General features: G+C 42.2%; 1 protein-coding gene across 1 annotated transcript in view; it reads left to right on the forward strand.

Moving 5' to 3' along the window:
• PTPRG (protein tyrosine phosphatase receptor type G) overlaps window positions 1–23,881 on the forward strand; it is a 785,024-nt gene that overhangs the window by 613,017 nt on the left and 148,126 nt on the right. Inside the window, 1 exon segment of the mRNA XM_020976382.2 lies at window positions 9,791–9,980. Within this exon segment, the coding sequence (XP_020832041.1) occupies window positions 9,791–9,980 (190 nt within the window).

The following is a 23,881-nucleotide window of genomic DNA, read 5'->3' on the forward strand; positions in this document are numbered from 1 at the left end:
GTCTGGGGCTAAGTGCTATGTGTTTCCAATAAGACGAGCTCGCAGACAGCCTTCTCTCCAATGAAGCACAAACAGTGGGTAGTGGAAGCCATGTCCTCTTGGGTCGGCCTTTTCTCACCTGGGTTACATGGCTTCAACTCGATAATCTCCTGTTAAATTTTCATGAGTGAACCATGCCATTCCTCCTAGCTTTGTGCCATCTCTAAATTGGCAGCACTGGAGACTCTGCAGGGAGAGGGATAGAGGGCTGTTACCAGCATCGTTTAGCACGTTGCCATCCTCGGCAGCCCTACTCTCACACCTTTGTAGCACCCAGGTGACCCTGGATTGCTAAAGGCATAAACTGAGGCAGATCCTTCCCCATGGGCACAGTGCTAGACTGTGTCCATTCTCCCAGGTAAAGCCTACCTCACTGCTAGATGCCTAGCAGTGTGGCTTATGACCTTATTACACCACAAACTCTGAGAGGGCAGGAGGAGCCCATCTTGTCAATCAGTCAGTCAATGAACTGAGAAGCATTTATTATTCATGTTCTGTGTATAAGGCACTGGGCATGTAGAGACAAAAATGGCACATCCCTTACCCTCAAGGAGCCTGCATCCTATCAGGGAAGAGGTCCACATACAAGTCAACCAAAAATGGGTACAAGTGAATTTTCAGGATCAAGGGGCAGAAATAACCTCTGTGATTTTTCTGACTTTGTTTTTTAATCTGTAAAATGGAGACAAGAATACTTTTACTACCTACTGCAAAGAGTTATTTTGAGGAAAGTGTTTTAGAAACAAAATCAAAGCACTATAGAAATATAGGTTGCTATTCTTAGGGTGAGCAACTAGGTGGCACAGTGGATAAAGCGCTGGGCCCGGAGTCAGGAAGACCTCAGTTCAAATTTGGCCTCAGACATTGACTACTTGTGTGACCCTGGGCAAGTCACTTAACCTTGTTTGCCTCAATTTCCTCACCTGTAAAATGAGCCGGAGAAGGAAATGGCAAACCATTCCCGTGTCTTTGCCAAGAAAACTCAAAATGGGATCACAAAGAGTCAGATGCAACTGAAACAATTGAACGACAAGAATTCTTAGGGCTTTTTAGAAATGTGAGATTTTTACTTTATTTTATTTTGTTGTACAGTACTTTGTTTTGTCTTATCAATGTAGGGAATTCAGGATATTGAAACTTTCTCCATCGATGTAGAGCAGGAGTTTGCCTGTAACTAAGAGTCCTAGAAAGTTTCCTAAGGGCATAATAAGATTAAGTGACTTTTTCATGGTCACATATCTCATATTTATCAAAGACAATGCTTGAACTCAGGTCTTCCTGACGCCATGGCCACTACCCTAGCTCCTGAACTATACTACCTCTATCTTTCTAGCTATCTGTCCATTTATTCATTATCCCAGGCAAAAATAAATGAGAAAAACTCAGTAGCATTTCCTTGCATGGAACGCAATTCAGAATCTTCTGCAGTCACACACTTAGTAAGTTACTTTTGATAATGGAAATGATGATGGTGTTGCATTAAATCGTTTTCTTGTTTATTGAAGAGAATTTATTCTCTCCATTAGGCATCTTTTCCCTTTCACCATTTACCATTGTGGGAAGGATTTGCTCGTTTCTGAAAAACAAAATGCCAGACATAGTATCACGGGGCCTAGCGTTAACCTGGAAGGGACAAGGGACCTTTGAGACTATGTAGTCCACTCCTGTCATTTTACAGATAAGAAAAGTGAGGCTTTTCGGGGAAGTGACCTACCCAAGGTGATACAGATACGGTATTCACTGAGCCAGGATGAGAACCTAATCCTTTGACTACAGGTCCAGTCAGTTTTGTGCTCATTTCAAAGACAACTTTCCCTCTTTTTGCCTATAATTAGCAAAACTCTCAATGCTCTGGGCTCTTCTAATGAGCTTAATACTCCAAAATTATTGTCTTTTTAAAATGATAAAGCAACAAAACAGGGCTGTTCACATCGGTTGGCCAATGCATTGTGGGGCTGAGTGTTGCTGTGCCCGTGGGGTTGACATATTCTATCCTAATGCATCCCCCGGAGTATCTTATTGTGATTATAATGGACTCTGGTTTTTGTTTAATTGCCATTTTTATATTCATCCCTTAAAAACTGTGCATATCAAGCTTTTAATAGCTCATAATTATATTACTTTGGGTTTTAGATCATTTCCCCCCCTACAGCTACTGTGGTTTTTGCACAGACATTTCCCCCCCAATATTACGGACAAGAGCTCTTTACGCCGCATGAATAGCATGAATAGACTTCAACTTTTGCTTTTGATTCCAACAGACAGATTAAAAACTAATTATATTCTAGAATATTTTTATAATAAAAGCAAAGTTGAGATGATTTATATACACTTCCAGCCAATACATTTGCAATTCAAGGTTAAAATTACGCTTGAAACAGCACCGGTCAGAGTGCAGTAACAGCTCCCCAAGCAGAAATAAAAGACGAACATTTTACACGTTGCCTTCAGAAGTTTAAAAGTCAGAGTAATGTTACAGAAATCTCAGCTTTCACTCCTGGCTGCTCAATGATCCTGACTTCATTAGTGATGTTAGAGTAAAGATAAGTCAAAGAGCATTTATCCCATACCGGGGGAGCAAGCTCAAGCGTATAAAAACACAGCGTCTGCACCTCTGGCGATCTTTTTCTTCTGAGTTCTGGAATCCTAATCATAGGCAGATCTCAGGAATGCCTCACTCACTTCACCAATGCTGTTCTAACATCCTCCACTTGAGGACTGGGTGTGGCTACTAGGCATTTTCATTGAGATTTAGGGTCATAGATTCAAAGCCCAAAGAAATCTTAGAGAACAGCCATCTATCCCCTTCATTTTACATGTGAGGAAACTGAGGCCCAGAGAGGTTAAATGACTTTATAGGATCATAGATAGGTTAAGGGGCAGAAGGGACCTCAGAAGCCATAGAGTCTAATCTCTTCATTTCATAGATGAGGAAACTGGGGCATAGATAGGTTAAGTGATTTATGCAGATACTAGTAGGTATCTGAGGAGGATATGAACCCAGATCATCCTGATTTCAAGGCAAGTGCTTTATCCATTGCGCTATGTCAGAGTCACATAGGCAGTACATGACAGAGCCAAGATTCACACTTAGGACCTTGATTCCAAGTTCCAAATCTGAACGAGAGGAGACTGTTAACAGAATGCTGTGAACCACCTTTTATCAAGAGATAGAGTAAGGAAACAGTAATACTTCTTCTCATTCCTAGACCTGTTCTCCACTGATACACACTCACCTTCTGTTGCCGCCATCTTGTTCCTCATGGTAGAAGCAATGGTGGAATGAGCTGCTTTGGTATAGGGTGAGCTTTCCATCGTTAGAGATCTTCAGTCAAGGATGTCATAGCGGGAATTCTTTTTCAGGTGTGGGTCAAAATATGTGGCTGATGAGGTCTCTCCAAACTCTTGAATGTCTGAGAGTGTCTGATTTTTGAGATTTTGTTGTAAGCAGTGTCATAGTCCCTCTCCATGGCACCAGGGGATGGTAAATTGCAAGGTAGGGTGGAAGGGCCGTGAATTCTTTCAGTACCTTTGCTGGGTGCCCCATTTAGTTCTGTCCCTCTAAAGACCAGACTGTTCTTTAAGCTCATGAAAGGATCAAGTGTAAGAAGCTATGTTCTAGACTTTTTAGCATTCTTCTTACCCCATCCAAATTCTGAGAATATGGTGGACACTCAGTGGTGGCTATTCTTTTGCAATTTATCAGAATAAACCTCTGGAATCTTTCAGAAAGACCATTGCGGGGTTAGAGAATGCTGGTTTTAATATGCTTCTGCTCCCCTATTTCTGAGTATAATAATAATATATATATATATATGCAAAAAAGTTGGAGGACCACTCCATATTAAGTACCAAAAGTGGCTCTTAAACATTGTTCCTCTCCATCTGATCTGGTTTCTCTCTTCTTCACTTACCCATCTTCTCTTTTTTTCATCTGAGTTAAACAGTGTCTGACTTGGGGGATAAAGTCAGGACCAGTGTGAGGACAGGTGGAGGTATCATGATTCTAACTCCTTGTATTTTCTATCAAACCCTGGCCAGATAATGAAAACTGAATAAGGACTATCTTTTATTAGGTAATATTTCCCGGTCCAAGCACTTTTCCTAATAGTAACGAATGTGGTCCAAGCATCTGATGATCGTTGATGTTCAGAGCTGCAGACTCAAATCATCCAGAGTTGCTGTTTCTGTAGAGACATCTTCTTGAATACGTCTCCTGTCTTTTAGGAGTAACAGGTTAGCAGGATCAGGAAAAAAAGAACTGCGATGAGTGTCCATGGTTAGGAAGTCAATCAGATTGAATTATGAACATGATTAGGAATCTTATCAGCAGGCACCAGTGAGGAACACCAGGAGACAAGACCCAGCAGGAATGGTGGGTATTTCATTCACTAGGTCTTTTAACTTTCCAGAAACTCCTCATCAAGAGAGGAAATGTGGCCTTCCAGTGGGAAGTAGGCTAGATTTTTCATCAGAAGTCCTGGGTTCACACTCCAGAGCTTCTACTTACTATGTGTCTGACTTTGGCTAAGTCATGTAACCTTTGGACCTCAGTTTCTCCTCTGTAATAATAAAAAATACAGTCAAGTCCCCATTAGTACAAATCATGAATCTCCTTATGTGGTTGAATAATTCAGATCTGCATTTCATGTTACCACTGGGCTAGAGCCAATGACCATATCAGTGAGGAAGGAGAGGCTAAACGAGTTTGCCCAGGGTCACACAGCTACTAAATGTCTAAGGCAGAATTTGAACTCAGGTCTTCAGAGTGTGATGGACTAAATGGCTCCCATTTTGAGATTTTGATCCTCTGAATGAAGCAGAAATTTTGAAGGTAAAATGAATATTAGGGAACATCTAGACTAACTTTTCATTATAACAGAGGAAACTGGATCCCAGAAAGGAGAAAAGATACCTTGTTACAAGTAACTGTGATGTTAAGCAAAGCAGTTCATCATCCCTGGCTCTTAATTTCCTTGGACATAAATTAAGGATTATGAAAGTACAATCCTGGGAGGTAGTTGATAGGAAGGAATATGTAGAAAGTGAATTATATTTGAAATCAGAGGAACCGGGTTCAAATTCTACTTGGGTACTTCACTATATCAACAGGCACTTATTCAGTGTCTGCTATGTGTGTGTGTATGTATACACACACACACACACACACACACACACACACACACATACATATACAGACACACACATATATACATATATACGCACACACATACACATATATACATATACAGACACACATACACACATATATATAGGGCCTGCCTGAGTTGTTATTCATTTGTTTCTGTCATGTCCAGCTCTTTGTGACCCCAGCTGGAATTTTCTTGGCAAAGATACTGGAGTGGTTTGCCATTTCCTGGGTAGACAAATGGAAAGAATGAAATGATCCTTGCTCTCGGGGAGCTTATGGTATACTTAACCTTTCTTGCCTTTACTTCCTCATCTGTAAATTGAGTGGGATGACCTCATTAGCCTCCTACTCTAAATCAATGACTGATTCTGTGTAAAAGAGTGTTTTGCACAGTGTAAAAAAACACTATAGAAATGTGAATTATTATTATTTTTTTTACGTGGTTAGGGTTTGGCAGGCAGGACCACCTACCAAAAGGAAGCCACAGGCTAGCCATGTAGCTTATCTGGTTAAGTGAACAAGGATAGAAGATGAGCACAAGGGGCCAGGTCAAGAGGTGAACTCTCCCTCTGTGTGCACAGACCCCTTGTTCATCATAATGTCACTTGCTACCAAAATGGAGTTCTGGCTGTATCCTCTGCTTTCATCCCACCCTGTCCTGCCCTCTTACACATTAGCACTCAGTTTCCGTACACCAACTGGCAAAACCCAACAGGCCAGAAGCCGGTCATTTCCGTTTCATTCATCTTCAGGAAATTAAAGGATTTTGGTGAGTATTCTCAGCCCAGGGAAGGGCACTCGAGGAGTCTGTTAAGCCTGTCTTCGTTTGCCTCCTTTGTGCAGGCTGTCAACTGAAGCTGTGATCTGGTTGACAATATAATATCTTTTAGGTCATTCAGTCGTGTCTCAGAACCATCACATCCTTCCTTCGAGATCTTTGGACAAGTATAGTTAATGACAAGGAAACATCTGTAGCTCTCAGATGCCTAGCATGCATTAAACTATAAAGGCAATTTGAGCTAAAAAAAAAAAAAGTCTTTGTGTTGTGTTATAGGCTTGCCTCCCTCTATAGTGATATGACTAATTCTTGTCCTCAGCATCAGAAATAAATTCTAAAGAGGACTTAATGTTACTTATCAAAGAAGAAGGTGGGCTGCAGAATAAACAAACCATGGGTGCATAGAACCCCAAGGAATCTTAGAGTATCTCCGAAGCTTTTCCCTGTGCTCCCAGACCTCTGTGTCTTCCAGTAGTTGGATGACTAAACCATCTAGGACAGATGATTGCCTTCTTTTTGTAGATTTTTCAACGATGGATACTGCACAGCCTAGCTTAATGGCCCTTTCCAGTGCTTTTTTTGTATGTGTTTGTTTCTGGGCTACACTTTTCTCTCTTTCCCATCTTGACCCTTTAGAGAACCATTTCAGTGCTACACTGTCCCCTTCCCTTGAACCCACTGCCCTCTTGCCCTGCCGGAACTCAGTCCTGCATCATTCCCACCATCCACTGCCTTTGCTCCTACTCACGTGCTACTGAAAGAAGTTGGAGAAAATCATGAAGCCATGCTGAGTGGGTCCAGTACAAATTTGTGTTACCTAATGCCAGCCAAGCCCTTGCTGCAGAAAGGCGAACCTTTCACCCTCCCTGATTGACTCTTTCCCACTCACCATAGCAGGTTTTCCAGACCTTTTCATTCCTCTTCCAAAATCTCATAGCCCCCATTCCCACACTCTCTGTATTTTACTGAAAAAAAATGAAGATTGTCCTCCAAGAGCTTCCTCTCTTCCCCTTCTCCTTAATCCATATCTCACAGATCCTTTTTTTTCACACCAGTCTCACGTCATGAGATGACCCTTCTCCTTGCCGGGACAAACCACCTCTGCTTGCACAAGAGATCCCATTCCATCCCATCTTCTTGTCACTTAATCTTACACTTACACTTATGTCCATGTCTCCCCCATCCTCAAAAACCTGTCGCTCAATCCATCCATCCCCAGTAGCTATCATCCCATTTCTCTCCTTCCTTTTATGGCCATCAACAATAGGCATCCCCTCTTCTGTTCCTCTCATTCTCTTCTTAACTCTCTACAGTCTGCCTTCTGATCTCACAGTTCAACCAAAACTCTCCTCTCCTAAAATTGCTAACGACCTCTTAAATGCCAAGTCTAATGGCTTGTTCTCAATCCTCGTCCTTCTTGACCCCAGCAGCTTGTGACTCTGTTGATCACTCCCTTTTCCCTGCCATTCTCCCCTTGCTAGGTTTTCATGACACGATTCTCTCTTCCTACCTATCTGACCATTCTGTCTCACGCTCCTTTGATGGATCTTCATCCAGGTAATGCTGTTAGCTTTGGGTGTCCCATAAGGCTCTGTCTTGGTTCCTCTTCTCTATCTATACTGTTTCACTGGGTGATCCTCATGAGCTTTATGGATTCATTTATCATTTCTGCTGCTAATTTCCAAATCTAACCCTGATCTCTCTGCTGACCTCCAATCCCACATCTCCAGCTGCCTACTAGACATCTTGAACTGTATATCTTATAGAAATATTGAACTCAACATAATCAAAACTCATTATTTCCCCCTAAAAAACTCTCCCCTTCCTGACTTTTTTTCACAGCAAAGGGTACTACCATCCTCCTAGTTATCCAGTCTCATAACCTAGCTGTCATTCTTGCCTCCTCACTCTCCTTGCCTCTCATATACAATCTGTTTTCAAAGCCTATTGATTTTGCCTTTGTCTTCTCTGTCCTCTATGCCTCCTTTCTCTCCTCTGATTCTGCCACCACCCTAGTACAGGGCCCTCATTACTTCATACCTCTAATATTTAAAGAGCCCACTGGTTGGTCTCCTGGCCTTGTATCTTCACACTTAAGTCTGTCCCTTCCACTCAGCTGTTAAAGTGATCTTCCTAAAGTGTAAGCATGACCACCCTATTCAGTAAACTCCATTGGCTTCCTCCAGGATCGAATATAAAATCCTCTTCTTGGCATTCTGAGCCCTTCATAGCCTCTTTCCCCCCCACACCTTTCCAGTCTTCTTAAACTTGACGCCTCCCCCCAACACTGTGATGCAATGACAGTGACCTCCTTGGAGTTCTTCACACTAGACATTCCCAGCTCGGGACATTTTCACTGGTTGTCCCCCATGCCTATAACTCCTACCACCACCACCCCCATCTCTGCCACCTGGCTTCCCTCAAGTCCCAATTAAAATATCACCTTCTATGGGGAACCTTTCCAGGCCTCACTTAATTCTAGTGCTTTCTCTCTTTTGATTATCTCCACTTTATCTTGCATATATTTTACTTGTACATAGTTTTTACATGTTGACTCCCACAATAGGTTGTATGCTGCTTGAGGGCCAAGACTGTCTTTTGCCTTTTTTTGTATTCCCAGGACTTAACACAGTGACTGATACATAGATAGATGCTTAATAAATGTTTGTTAATTGAGTGACTCACTGTTTAAATGTGACCATCACTCCCTTGTTCTCACCCCTATTGTTTTGAATTTTTTCTAAAAGGTGGACCGTTTAAATCCACTTCCTCCTATTTGCTTTTCTCTTGATCTCAGAAGTGTCCAGTTAGCATCCTCCTTATAAAAACTCCAATCAAATTCCATCCTCTTCCTTGGCCTTTTCTTTAGGCTGAACTATCCTCCCCCTTGCCTTGGACTTTGACATGTCCTCATAAAGTTCTATGTTCTATTTTTTAGCAAATTTGGTGGATTTTCATTGAACTTTGTCTAGATGGTCTTTTCAATTGTTGTTCTCCAGGGAAAACAGAAATACTCCGTGTGGAGAAAAAAATCAATTTATATAGGTAATTCCTTGGTTTCAGCATATTTCTGGAGTTCTGTATTCAAGTCAAGGCACTACATTTTAGAAAGGGAGTTGATGAATTGGAGAGCATTCTGTCCTGTCTGGAAGAGCATATCAGGATAATGAAGTCAGTCTGTAAGCATATATTAAACACCTACTATGTGCTAAGCATTGGGGATACAAAGAAAGGCAAAAGGTAGTCCCTGCTTTCAAGGAGCTTGCAGTCTAATGGAGAGACAACGTGAATACAACTTTGTTTAAGCAGGAATAAACTGGAAATGATGAACAGATTGGATATAGGGGATTGAGATAGAATGGAAGGTCAAGGATGATACTTGGATTAGGAGGATAGTGGTGCCCTGGATAGCAATAGGAAATACGTTTGGAGGGAAAGATAATAAATTCAGTTTTAGACAATCTAAGACGTCAATGAGACATCCAGTAAGAGATGTCTAAAAGACAGCTGGGGATTCGAGACTGTAGGTTAGGTGAGTCAGACCCCCTTTGTCAAGGCCAAAGGAGTAGCAGTCTGTCTAATTCAGACTTCAGCTTCATGAGAGTTCCTCAGTTCAGGCTAAGTGTTTCCTTGTTCCATGGCAGGACAGACATCCAAACCAGATAAGGCTCTTGGCAGTGATTTCAGTGGGCAGCCTGGTTTCCTGTTGGATTTGTCCATCTTGGCATCAATACTTCCTGCCATTTTTTCATTCTTATCAGCCCGCTCAGTTTGACTTTTCTAATGATTGTTCTTCCTCCCCCCCCAATCCCTGTGTCCAGATGGAGGCCTTCTATTCCATCTTTACCACAGAGCAGCAGGATCATGTGAAGTCTGTGGAATATCTGAGGAATAACTTCAGACCACAGAAGAGCCTCAATGGCAGGGTGGTGTCCAAGTCAGCCGTCAAAGATGCCTGGAGTCATGATGCGACCGACCTGGAAAATCCACTGGGAACTGAAGCCTCCAAAGGTAGATGTGGACTGAGTGTCCTGGTTCTGGAAGAGATTCCTTTTCTTTTCTTTTTTTTCCTGGCAGAAACAAGAGCTTTATTATGTGGAGGAACAAGAAGGCAAAAAATATCTGAATAAAAAAGTGCCCAGAACCAATAGAGAACTACAGCTGGTTGGTTAAAAAAAAATGCAGAATGAGAGTCTGCAGGGCAGTCATTTTAAGCAAATTTGGGAACTTACTTTAAGTTACTGAAGTGAGAAGATATAGGCAAAGAAAGACCTTTAGCTTTTAAACACTAACTAGAAAACTTCTAAGTAGACAATTCACTAGTTAAGAGTGTTGTAATCTCTTGGACTTTTGGTACAGGAGAAAGCAGTGAATTTGGAGTTGAGGGGGCATTGGTTCAAATCCTAGCCATGCCAATAATGTAGGAAAGACAGATGCACATACAAGTCACTGAGACCTCTAGAGCACTGAATTTGGAGGCAGGGGACATGGGGTGATGTCCAGGCTCTGCCATTTCTTTCCTGGTTGACCTTCAGCAAGTCACTGGATTTCCCTGGGCCTCATCTCCTCATCTAGAAGAAGACAGAATTGGACTAAATGATCTTGAGGGCCCTTTCCATTCAGTATCTCTTAACAAAAGCTAAAATTCCCATTTCTATACTGGCAACACTGTTTTTAATAATCTACAACCTAGCATGAGAGGGACAGGCTCTCTACCAATGTGGGTTGTCATTTTCTGTACAGCTTTCCTTGTTTAGAGTTGCATAAGGCAGTGAATGGTTGAGTGACTTCCCCAAGGTCACATCACAGTGTGGAAGAGGCAGCTTGGTATAGTGGATAGACAGATGAGTTTGAAGCCAAGAAGACTTTGGCTCTAGTTCCGCTTCTCAGAAAGGAGCATAGACTTAGATCTTGAAGAGAGCAGGGAGGTCACCTGATTCATTATCCACCCACAGAAATGGAGGCCAGAGCAGGTGAATGACTTGCCGTAATCATCAGCATTACACGGCCACATTCCAGCAGTCTCCCCCTCAGAGCCTCAGAACCCCATCATTAGTTACTTGTCTTCATAAGAATTCCCCAGGAATCACAAAAACTTACCTTTTCTCACTTCCCCTTATGAAAGAAATATGACCATTTTTCATGAGGAGGCAGAAAATGGCTCTTGTCAATTTCATGATGTATAAAGATTAAGGATGATACGATGCTGTGAATTCCAGACTGGGCAAAGACAAAAATGAATGGGGCTGAGACCCCAGGGGCACTCGATCTTGTTATGAGCAAGCAGAGGAGTAAGAAATGACTTTCTTTGGCCTCACAGTCTGAGGAGAATTGGCTTCCCAACCAGCTTTCAAGGCCCCTTGGTAGAATGTTAGGCTGATACCCGGGTGTGAAAACTGCCTGCCATCGGCACTTGCTGACTATGTAACCCTAGGCATCTCACTTAACTTACTTTTTCATATTGTCTTTAAGTCTGTTCCTTAATTTTTAAAATGATTACTATAAGGCTTACAGGACTGTATGGATTATCCAATAGGAAAATGGAGGCAAAGTGATTTATCAACCTCAGAGTAGTATAGAGATATCTGCCACTGTTTTTTAGTCTCTTATAAGCTCTGGAACACGGTGAGTTTGTTCCATTTGGGGACTTTAGTAAAAACTGGAATTTGTCTATAGGAGAACAATCTGGACAGTGGAAGGGCCTTGAGTTCTTAGCAGACAAGGGAAGAGAACAGTCTGGGAAGACATGATAGCTATCTCAATGTCATAGATTTAGAGGTGGAATCCAATCCCTTTTACAGATGAGAAAACAGCCACAGGGAAGTCAAGTGACCTGCCATCGCTAGCATTGAAGGTGGGATTTGAACCAAGGTCTTCTATCCGTGATTCCCTGTCTTAGAAGAGAGATTAGACTCACGTTTGGCCTCAGAAGGAAGAACCAGGAGCAATGAGTAGAAGTTACAAAGAAATACACTGGGCTTGATATGAGGGAAAACTTCCCAGCAACCAGAGCTGTGAGATAGTGGAAGGGCTGCCCCAGGAGGGGACGGCTTCCCCGTCCTTGGAGATCTTCAGGCAGAGGCTGCATGACCCCTTCTCAGCCTGCTGTAGTTTTGGGTCAGGTGCATGGGTTCAATCAGGTGGACATTGAGCCTCCTTCTGCCCCTAAAATTCTGATTCTCTTGGCTTCTGGATTTTGTTCACTCACGGTGAGTGGAATCTGGTAGCATTTTTCTGGCTTGGTTTTATTCCTAAAAGTGATTCAAATCTAGGGCAAGTTAACTGACTTGTTGACTTTGTGGGCACAGGGGCAAATATGCTTGTGTTCTGTGGGTCTGTCCATAAAGGTCCTAGACTGACGTCAGCGGTCAAGTATCTCTTTGTCTGGGCTGAAGGAGGTGCTCAGAAATGCCAATAGCCTTTGTCTCAACAGGAACTCACAAGAAAATGGAAAGAAGGCTTCAGAACATGGATTTTTTTTTCCCCTTTCAGTTTGCCTGGTTTTGTTTGAGGACCTTGGGAGAAGCGGGAGATAGGTTGGCCAGATTCCCTAGAGAAAAGCCAGGCGTTGGATAATTGAGGGTCAAAGCATTGTCAAGGGCGTGATTTATTGTCCAGGCACAGTCTGAGGATTAAAAAACCCACGGGCACAGACAATACCCGGATTCAAGCAGGCACGGAAAACCTTCCCTGGGTTATTTATTTATTTATTCATTGATTTATTTATTTATTTATTTTGCCTGGCTACAGATACAGAAAACAAGTGAGCTCAGGGGCTGTCTCCCAGGAGAGCTTACTTGGAAAGAGCGGGGCTCTCAGGGATTGATTATTTTGTGAGAAGTGTACAGAAAGGACATCTGGGGGATGAGGAATTTATATCACAAGTGAGCTCAAGCTCTCATAGCTCAAAATTGCTGGGGTTATGACAGTTATAAAGCTTTCCCCTGGAAAACTGGATGAGCTTACAGTATATCAGGAGTATATATAGACTGCAGGCACCTTATTACCTAAGAAAGTTAGGCAAGATAATGCTTTACATTGCATTAAATTGTCAAAGTGGAAAAAAGGTTTACCTTGGGTGTGGCTTCTTATGCACTGGAGCAGAGCTGGGGATCCTTCCCTAACAGAAGTCAGTCTTCATTTATTAGGGCACACCAGGGGTAGGTTTTAGTCCCCTTGTGCTGATTCTTCAAGGGGTTTGTAAGTGATCCTGGCTCCGGATTCTTCTGGAAACAAAAGGAAAGTCAGAGTGAGGAAGGCCCTGTTTGTTTCCATTCTAAGCACCTGGAGGTCAGAGACTGCCTTCTGTACTTGTCTCAGCAACAATCATCATGACATTTATGTAGCACCTGCTATGTGCCAGGTCCTGTGCTGAGCACTTTACAAACATTTTCTCATTTGAGTCTCACAACAACCCCAGTTCACAGCTAAGGAAATTAAGGCAAATAGAGATTAATGATGTGCCCATTTGTCTAAGGCTGGATTTGAACTCAGGTCTTCCTGACTCCAGACCCAGTGCTTAATCTATTGCATCATCTACCTGCTTCTGGCCCCTCATATTATTCCTATACTTTCTGTTATTCAGTCATTTTTCAATCCTTTCTGACTCTTCATGATCCTATTTGAGGTTTTCTTGGCAAAGATACTGGAGTGGTTTGCCATTTCCTTCTCCAGCTTATTTTACATATGAAGAAACTGAGGTGAGCAGGGTTAAGTGGCTTGCGCAGGGTCACACAGCTAGTAAGTATCTAAGGCCAGATTTGAACTTGCGAAGATGAGTCTTCTTGACCTTGGGCCAGGCGTTCTAACCACTGCACCACCTAGCTGCCCGTGTGGTAGGTGCTTAATAATTATTGGTTGCTTGATTAGTTCAACGTGCAGAGAATAGTATCAATTCATTAGAATTATTAAAGTCCATGGTAGCTATAAGTTCATGATCCAGCGAGAGTAAATGTATGAAACACACTTAAATCAGTTCTTAACCTTGTTCTGGGCCCTGGATAAGCCCTTGGACAGTCAGTCAGGTGAAGCCTACACACCCCTTCTCAGAATAATGTTTTTAAATGCAGAAAATAAAATAAAATGACTTTTTTGGGAGGGGGAACCTGTGAACTTTTAAAATATTTTGATGATTTTATTTCAATATGGTTGGTTTCCTTTTAATCCTCCATATTGTATTTTGCACATTTTAAAACATCATCCCAATGGGTCATCTACAGGCTTAATCCAACTACCAAAGGGCTTCATAACACAGCCAAGGTTAAGACCCCTGAACTAGGGGGCTTCGCTAGGTCTCCCTACAGGATTAGATGTAGAGTTAGAAGAGACCCTGTCCATTCATCTAGTCCAAATCCATTGTCTTTTTACAGAGGAGGCACCCAAGGCCCAGAGAGCACAAGGATTGGCCCAAAGTCATGCAGACAATCAGTAAGAGAAGTGAGACTTGAATCCAGGGTGTCCAGGTCCAAATTCAAGAGTCTTTTCAGCGCAGTCCCATCCAAAGACCAGAATAGAATTAAAGAATCACAGAGTTGAAAGGGTCCTCAGACCGACCAGCACAACCCCTTGTGAGGATGTTGTTCATGTTACTGTCCTTCTGCAAAGACTTTCATCCTATTTGAGGATCTGGGTGACTTTGATACCCTGGCATTTTATATCATTTTCTAATTGGTTCTGGTAAAAGTTCATTACAAAATACAATATCTAAAGAAGTTAGAGCCTTACTAGCCAAATCTGTCTGAGAGAGAACATTCCTTTTCTAAGAAAAGGTGACAACAAGCATGACAGACTCATAAAATAATGTATAGAAAGTGTTTTCCAAACTTCAAAATACTGTATCAACTTTAGTTATTAATAATGATAAAAATTCACCAAACATCTTAAATATAATGACCCCTATCTGATTGGCAATATCTACCTGCCCATTTCAGCTACCTAGGATTTCAGTGATGGAAGACTTTAGAACTATGCCTTTGTCAAGTTACGAGTCACATAGGGGAAAACATAGCATGCGAATGCATTAGAGCCCTGCTTACTGTCCTGTTGATAGGATTAATCATCTGCTTGTTTTAAGTAACGTATTCTCTCTCTCAGTCAATCAGCACCTATGTAGTAAGTGCCTACTCTGTGCTGGGCACTATGCCAGGCTGTGGGAATACAAGTACAAAGAGTGAAACAATCTCTGTTCTCAAAATCGTCCATGCGGAAATGCAAAAGTGGTTGAACCTTCCTGCCATATCTATTTTACGTCAATGACATAGGCCTGGTCAACCTTTTCTTGTGCTGACATTTATAATCAATAGAAAAGTCTTGATTTAACAGACTGCTCTTTTCAATAGTGGATGTGTTAGCAGAACCTTAGCTTTTCTGGATTTGCTGGACAGTCTTTCCTGTATCACAAAAATCGCTAACATTTATATAGTACCTGCTATGTGCCAGGCCCTGTGCTAAGCACTTCACAGTATTATCTCAACAACCTGGGAGGTAGGTGCTATTATTATTCCCATTTTACAAATGAGAAAACTGTGTACGTTAGGTGGGAATCTATAGCATTTGTGTCCTCTAAGACTTTGTTCTCTCTAAGTGGAGAGGCGACATGAAACGATGGAAGAGGCGCTGGTTCCAGAGCTAACACTATATGTGTATCTTTGGGCAAGTTCCTTAACTGTCCCAGGCCTCTGTTTCCCCAGCTTTATAGTGAAGGAGTTGGAATAGATAGCCTCTGAGGAGACTTATTGCCCTAAATTTATGATCCTAAGGGGAAAACACTGTCTTTTGTTTTCTTCTGGCCTACTGGAGCACGTGGTGTAGCAGTGGAGTCCTGGATTTGGAATCAAGAAGACCCAAAATCAAATCCTGCCCCAGAAATTTAATAGTTATGTTGATCTAAGTCCTAAGTCTATGATCCTATGATAGCTAGGTACCAATTAGTGCAAAGAATGAATCTTTTGAAGTGACTGCATGTATTCTAATTTTCGCTATTCACAGTTAGAACAACATGAAGTGTGGTCATTGGTTCCAGCCCAGTGGAAACGTGCAGTGTGAGTTCTAATATTAGAGCTACCCCAAGGGATTCATTATTCCCATTAATCAGGATTTGGCCTTAAGTAATCCCCTTCAACTGAAGAGATAGGCTGTAACTGATGGCCCAACATATTTATGTCCTCTCTGTGTGGCGCCATGATGAATAAGACTTTGCCTTGCCCTCAAGGAGTTTATGGGACAGCTTGGTGGCATGGTGGATAGAGCACTAAGCTTGGAATCAGAAAGACTCATCTTCTTGAGTTGAAGTCTGGCCTCAGACACTTACTAGCTGTGTGACCCTGGGCAAGTTACTTAACCCTGTTTGCCTCAGTTTCCTCACCTGTAAAATGAGCTGAAGAAGGAAATGACAAATCACACCAAAGACTATGAAACATTCACAAATAAGTATACCGTAGAGTAGGAGTAGAGCATGAAAACACTCTGAAGGTGTGTAGGGAGGACAGTCTACTTCTGGCTGGAAGAATTAAGGACCCCACAGGGAGGAGATGGCGGTTGTGTTGGCCACATGGGTAAAATTTCAGCTCACAGAGCAGTGCAAGGAAGGCAGTCCAAGGATCATAAGCAAATAATACTAGAGGGCTCTCTCACAACAAGTATTCTTACTGCTCTTTAGAAGAACACAAGATCATGAATTTAAGACTAGAAGGTCCTCAGAGACCATTGAGTCAACATCTCATTTTCCAAATGAGGAAACTGAGGCCCATAGAGGTTAAGTGACTTGCCCAAAGTCACACAGCCATTAAGTAACAAAGCACAAGGATTTTAAGCTGAGTAAACAAAATTAAATACTTTTGTTGGGGCTGTTGGTGTTTTCTTAAGGTAAACACCAATGATAGAACAATGGGAGATGTCAGAAAAAAATGCCTAGTATCTCACAGCAGTGTTCTTTCAAAAGAAACACTCATAATGAATATTGCCCATAACATTACTTTTCAGTTACAGTAAATGGAAACAGTATTTGGGTGAAGAGACTGCTGAAAAACATAGTTAATTCACAAGGCAGCTTTTTCGCAGTAAATAACTTTGACAGAGTTGATGATTTAATGGGAAAAGGCTCCCACTATTCTGCGGCCCATCCTGGGCTGCAGAGAAAGAATAGCCCGTGATTAAGTGCTAAACACCCTCCATTGTGAAGACTCTCTGAGCGATGAATGGCGAAAAAATAACATTTCTTCTACGAACATGGGGACATGTGGCTTATTAATTTAACCAAACCTGTTCAAGCCACAATGGAACCCAAGCCATTTCATCTGATAACTCAATTTGAGGACCTGATTAAAGTAGCCAGAAACCAGCAGAAAGAGAAGTAAAGAGAGCACAGAATTGCCTAAATCATTGCCAGGAGCCTGAGCCATTAACCCTTTGCTGAGGGGAAGACCTCTCGTGTCTCTCATTAGAAAGAGGTCCTCTCATTTCATCATGCTGATTTCATCTCTTTGGCACAACACAGCTGAAGCACGTACATTAGAACGTTCATAACCTCGATTATTATAATCAAGAGAGCTGGAGAAGGGAATTGTGTGTATGTGTGCGTGTTAAAAAATCACGAGTTCTCCTCTTTGTTTGCTAATTTAGCCTGAAAATGCTCCTTCACATTGAAATCATCATTTTCAGTTATGGGGGGGGGGCATTAAGGGTACTCTATTTTCAATTTAATCATTTGCACTTGCCAAATTAATGAGCTTGAATTGCATTATCTTGTTAAAGGAAACTCTGATGTGAGCACTTAATTCCCTTTTAGGCAACCACCCTCCCAGACACACATAAAAAAAAAAAAAACAATTTCTTCTTACTGGCAGAAAGTTTGAGCAAAGGGAATTTGGTTTTAGGAGCATCACTATAGAATTTCCTATTTTCACCTCTTATTCATAATCACTAATGCCATGGATCGAAGTTTAACAATCTTGGGGTTTGGAGTTGCCTTTAAAGACAAGAAAGGCCTTCCAGACTTTAGATTCCTAGCTTCTCATTGTCACAATGCAATCACCACTTTGGCTATCTGGTGAAGCCTTATCAGACCTTATCAGACCCCTTATCAGAATAATGTTTTAAGTATGTAAAATCAGTTACATGGGATTGCAAAGGAAATACATAGGAAGCTGATTCTATTGAAATTAACATGTAATTTCTACCTATCCAAGTTTATATTCAGTGGCTCCCAATTACTTCAGGGATTAAGTACGGATCCTGGCATTTGAAATCCTCCCTAGGATAACTCCAGTGTACCTACCTTTCCAGCCTTTCATGTCATTTCTCTGTGTTTCAGTCAAACCGGTCTAATATTTCTACCATGTACAGTGTTCAAATGTTATCCCCTAGTACCGGGCCTTTGCATGGCTGGGTGCTCTCTCTCTTGGCCTCCACCTCATAGAAATCTTAGCTTCCTTTAACCACAACCCGAGTCCATTTCCTACACAAGGCTTCTTTCCAGAGTGGGAATCCTTAGTGCCTTTTCCCTCTTGAGATTCCTTTGTTTTACTTTGAATAAGCTTTGTATTGACTTCCCCATAGGTATATTGCATTCTCTGTCCTCCTACTAAGTTAGAAGTTCCTTGTGAAGTAATACAAGCAAAGGGCTTTGAAAACTTTACATTGCTAAATAAAGGTGTTAGTATCATTATCACATTAGGGACGCCTGCGTCCAGCCCAGTACAAGCACTTGTCGACTTTACTGATTGAATGGCGTTCAGTGGCCAAGTCAGTCGCTAGCTTTCTCAGCTGCTTAAAGTGCAGGGTTAATGAGGCTGAGATCAGAGATTCATTTCATGTATGGGCAAATTAATATCAGTTCCACAGTCGCCGATTTCTCCCCTTTCCAGTCGTGATGTTACTGATCAAAATGAAACTAACTAACATCAATGAAGGGGACTGGGCTGACCAATCAGTACTCCCGGAAAAATCAACTGAATGCCTGTGCATGGCCTCTGTTGCATCAAGGAACATTATTAAGTACCATCTCTTTTTCTTTCATGTGCAAAGGACAAGTTATTATCATTAATTTAGGTTTGGAGACAAATCCTAAAACATCTCATGGTTGATTTTCTTCCTGGTAGAGTTGGAGGCTTGTCTTTAGAATGGCCCACAGGGCCATAGAAAGTTCTGCTCCTCATGCTGCACAGGTGAGAACCACTCTGGCTGGGAGCCTTCTCTTTGTAATGTAGTTCAAGCCTCACACTGGGTTTAAGAACAGGCACTGGGTATGAGCAGCCCCCTGCCACCTGGACGTGAATGACTGCTTCCTTCCCGGACCCGCTCTTAGGAGCCCAGAGCAATACTGCTTTCTTAGGGGGCATCATTCTGGAGCCAGTGCATTCCAACAAGCATTTATTAAGCTCTTACTGTGTGCAAGGCACTGTGCTGGGGATGCAAAAATAAGAAACGGTCCTTGTTCTTGGTGAACTTAGGATGGGTGAAATATATAAACAGAGGCAGCTAGGAAGCACAGTGGATTAACTGCTGGGCCTGAAGTTAGGAAGACCTGAGTTCAAATTTTAATTCAAATATGAATTATTCACTGTGTGACCCTGGGCAAGTCACTTAACCCCTATTTGCCTCAGTTTCCTCAACTGTAAAATAGAGATAATAGTAGCACCAAGCTCTTGGTTATTGTGAGGATCAAATGAGGTAATATTTGTAAAGTACCTAGCATACAGTAAGCACTTACTAAATAAATGCTTGTTCCCTTCCTTTCTGAACAGGTAGATAAATGTTTCATAATTGATAATAATTGAGAAGTGAGAGAGTATTAACAGTAAGGGGAGATAAGATCATAGATTTGTAGGTAGAAGGGATATTAGATGCCATCTAACTCCACCCCTTCATTTTGCAGATAAGGAAACTGAGGCATAAATACTATGGGTTAAAGGATTTATCCAAAGTCACACAGTGAGTGAAAGAAGTAGAATTTTAACTTGGGGCCTCTGGCTAAAATCCAGTGTTCTTTCCACTGTACTGCATTGCCTTTCAATAGTTGTTAAACATTTTCTTATATTGATCTCATTGATACTGTTTTTATCCAGAAGATTTTCTATCATTTCTAAAGGATCAGTTGTAGCAGGGGATTTTTTTTTCCATATTGCTTATCTTCCCAGGGCTGCACTCAAGTATGAATTAGCTTATAAAGTGTAGGACTCGTTGGATAGCTGGAGAGTCATCCACGCTAATTTCACTCAGTTTTCTCTCCAGTATATGTTATTTTATGTAGCGTGAGTTTTTTTCTTCTTTCTGGAAGGATTCCACACTTACAGCAAGCAAACCATTTCTCTGAAGTGTGAAGTCTTGGATCCCTCCTCAGGTTTGAAATGTTGCTGAAGGCTTTCCCACACCGATATCATTCTAGTGGTTTCTCCCCTGAATGAAATCTCTCATGTGCAACAAATTTTCCATTATCTATGAAGACTTCCCCTTGTTCATTGTACAAAAGAGTTGATCTCTAATATGATTTCTCTTGGACTTCTTAAGTGGCAAGATATGCCTGAAGGCTTTCCCACTACTCATTACATTTCAAGATGAGAAAAATCTTTCCATAGAAGGTAGCATCTGAACAGAACCATGAAGGAAAATAGAGATTCTAAGAAACAGAAATGAGAAAGGAAATACTTCCCAGACATTGGGAACAGCCTTATAAAGGCAAAGAATTGGGACGTGGAAAGTTGGGTTCATGGAACAAACATGTCAGCTGCTTTAACTCGAATGTAGAGTGGTATGAAAGGGGGAAAAGTGTAGTATGCCTGAAGAAATGAAATTGAAAGCAGGATCTTGAAATAATCTAGACAAGAGATGATGAAGGCTGAAACTTGAGTGATGGTCGTACCATAGAGAAAAGTGATTAGATGAAAAAAGAGGGAAGGGAACAAATATTTATTGAGTGCCAGGCACTGTGCTAAGTACTTTACAATACTATCTCATTTGATCCTCATAATAACCCTGGGAAGTAGGTACTATCGTTCCTGTTTTACAGTTGAAGTAAATAAGGCAGACGGAAGTGAAATGACTTCCCCCAGGGTGACAAACATAGCAAATGACTAGATCAGAATTCAGGTCTTCCTGACTCTAGGCCCAGTTCTATATGACCAGCTGCCTTTTATCCCAGTTATATGTGTCTATGATGATTTCTTCCTTGCCACACCTGCAGGACATCATGGGTATTATATAGCAGCCAACTCAAACCCGTAATATGCGTTTCCCTTGCACTTGGGGCCGCCTAGCTGCCTCTAATCAAGACATATGGAAGTAGAAGCAATAAGACAGGTTGGACGTGGGGATGACCAAGAGGGGAGAGTCAAGGATGACTCCTGGTTTGTGAACTTGAGTGACCGAAAGGATAATGGTGCCCTCATCAGAAAACAGGAAATTTAGGGAAAAGTGCTATGTTCAGAGTGGAAGATAATGAGTTCCATTTAAGACTTACTGAGTTTGAGATCCCTAGGAGACATTCAGTGAAAGATGTCTAACTGGTGATGTAGAACTATAACAGAGGGGAAAGATCAGGCCTGAATATGTCGATCTGGGAATTGTCTTCACAGATATGAAAGCATTGTGATGCAAAAGAGAAAGAAAGAGAGTTTTCTCTCTTTGGGCCCCAAATTGATAGAACCCTTTTATTACTGAAGGAGAAGAATGTGCCCCCATTGAAGAAGCATCAACACATGATAGAGACATGTGTGGTCTGGGTGCTGGTGAGATGGCGTGGAGATTGAGCGTGATCACAGGAGAGCTTTCATCCTCACCTTTTGCAAACACGACCTGATTTCCAAATCCCTTCTTTGGTCAATGGATACCACAGAGGTGATTTCCAGACCGATCCTCCTAATGCTGCTTCTGCTGATATTTTTATTTCTTGAGTGGAGGGGGAGCAGGGAGGGAGGGAAGCCTTTCCTTGACCCCAGGCTTATGAACAGCAATAGGAAAATTAGTTAAAAAAAATAAAAGCTAACCACAAAAAGCCCCCATAAAGGAACAACCCCTTCTTTTCTCTCACTGGGGCTGACTCACTGGTGCTCCTCTTTTATGGGACATGGAATGGGAAGACCCTAAGTGTTTGTGTTCATCTACTTCAGTCCCTCAGAGCAAAATTGCCAGGAGACAGACTTAATCTGCCCTGCTTTTAGCCCTGATTTTTCTGCAAACAAACACAAACACGATGTGTTTCTTCTTCGCCTTCAGCACAAGGAATGTGAATGGAACCTTTGGTCCTTTCACTTTTTAGGAAATGGTTTTATATGCCCTATTACCAAGGAGCCAGAAAGAAAGAATGCTGGTCATGGTGCTTGTAGGCGGACTCTAAGTTAGGACATACATTCTTCATGATTTGCTTTTTTTCCCCCTTTCTTTCTAGGTTAAGCTGCATTTGTCAGTAGTGGTCACTGAGGTCTGATTTACTCCTAGGCACTCGTGTTCACAGAATACATGACCTTTGCCTCTTAAAATTCCTAGGTCCTTTCTAGGCTCCCTTCTGGTGCCAGCCGTACCCAAGACCTTTCATGTTCTCCCCAGGTGATATAGTTCTCCCCTCCCCTCCCCTGCTTCAGTTACTTTGTATTTGCTTCTCTGTATCCAAGCACCCACTCTATCCCAGTGCATTGAATGTTGGACTTAGAGTCAGGAAGGCCCAAGTCCAAATTCTGCCTCAGACACTTCCTAGCCATGTGACTCTCAGCAAATCATTTCACCTCTCAACTTCAGTTTCCTTGTCTGTAAAATAAGAGGGTTGGATTTCATGTTTTCGGAAGTTCCTTCCAGCAGTAAATCCACGATCTTGTAGTAGGATGTAATTCTCCTGAGGACAGGGGTGGTTTCTGTCTTTGTGTCATCAGCTCCCAGTCCCAGACTTTTGGTGAGTTGAGTTCAGTTCTGGATATTGGCTCAGTGGATGCAAGGATCTTCCTTACCATCATCCTATTGGTCTCTACCTCCATCAGGACAGAATACCCATCATAGAATTGCTAACAGGTGGGCTCAAGTACAGGCAGACATGTGGTGTTAGTGCTCTCGGTCTGGCACCAGGAAAGATGCCCCACTGGAGAGAAACGTTTTCAGTGGGAAAGCACATTTCCCATTTAAAACCCATTGATGCCTGGCAGCCACAACTTGGGGCCGATGCTTCGCCAGCTTGGGAACTGTGCTTTTCAGAGCATATGGGCACAGAGAGGCAGCCAAGAGACCCGGCGTGCCCAGGATCTGCATCGTTCACTTGTCCTAGCTGAGATGTTCTCAGCTCAATTCTAGCAGGTCCTAGTTCTTTTGTTTCTGCCTCATCCCTCCAGCTCAGGAATGAGCCACTCACTCCCTCTGCTCTGGAAAGAAAAAAATGCTTTTATGGAACAGACAGGAAGCAAATGCACATCCCAGATTGTGGGGTCGGATATCATTATGCGAAAGATAAAAGATCCCAAGAAGCTGTTGGTATGGTTTCTTGCAAGCTGAATAGCCCACCACATTCAGCAAGGGGTAGATCTGAGACTTTAACCCAGGATGTCTGGCTTCTAGCCCAGCATCCTTTCTACTTTGCCAAGCGACCTTCAGGAGAAGCCAGGAAGTAAAAAGATAAGTACAGTGGGGCATGGACTCTTACAGATGAAAGAGGTCCTAGGCATCAGCTAGTTTAACCTCCTATCCTGTGAAGAAGAGTAAACTCTTCTGATGGATGGGGATGGAAAGAGAAGTAGCTGTGAGCTTTCCCAACTCCCTCAGGGTAGAACAGAACAATACTAGTTTCCTGCACAGGACACAGCCCCACCCATCGCCTTCATTGGGCTTCCAGAGGAAAAACCAAAGGAAGCATTGAAGTAGGTAGGAAGGGACCAAAATAACATAATATGAGAAATGCTGAACCTTTGTTCTAGCAAAGGGAGAGTGGGAGTCAGAGG

The sequence above is a fragment of the Phascolarctos cinereus genome, unplaced genomic scaffold, assembly GCF_003287225.1.
Source record: "Phascolarctos cinereus isolate Bilbo 61053 unplaced genomic scaffold, phaCin_HiC Scaffold_4;HRSCAF=312, whole genome shotgun sequence".
Lineage (NCBI taxonomy): Eukaryota > Metazoa > Chordata > Mammalia > Diprotodontia > Phascolarctidae > Phascolarctos > Phascolarctos cinereus.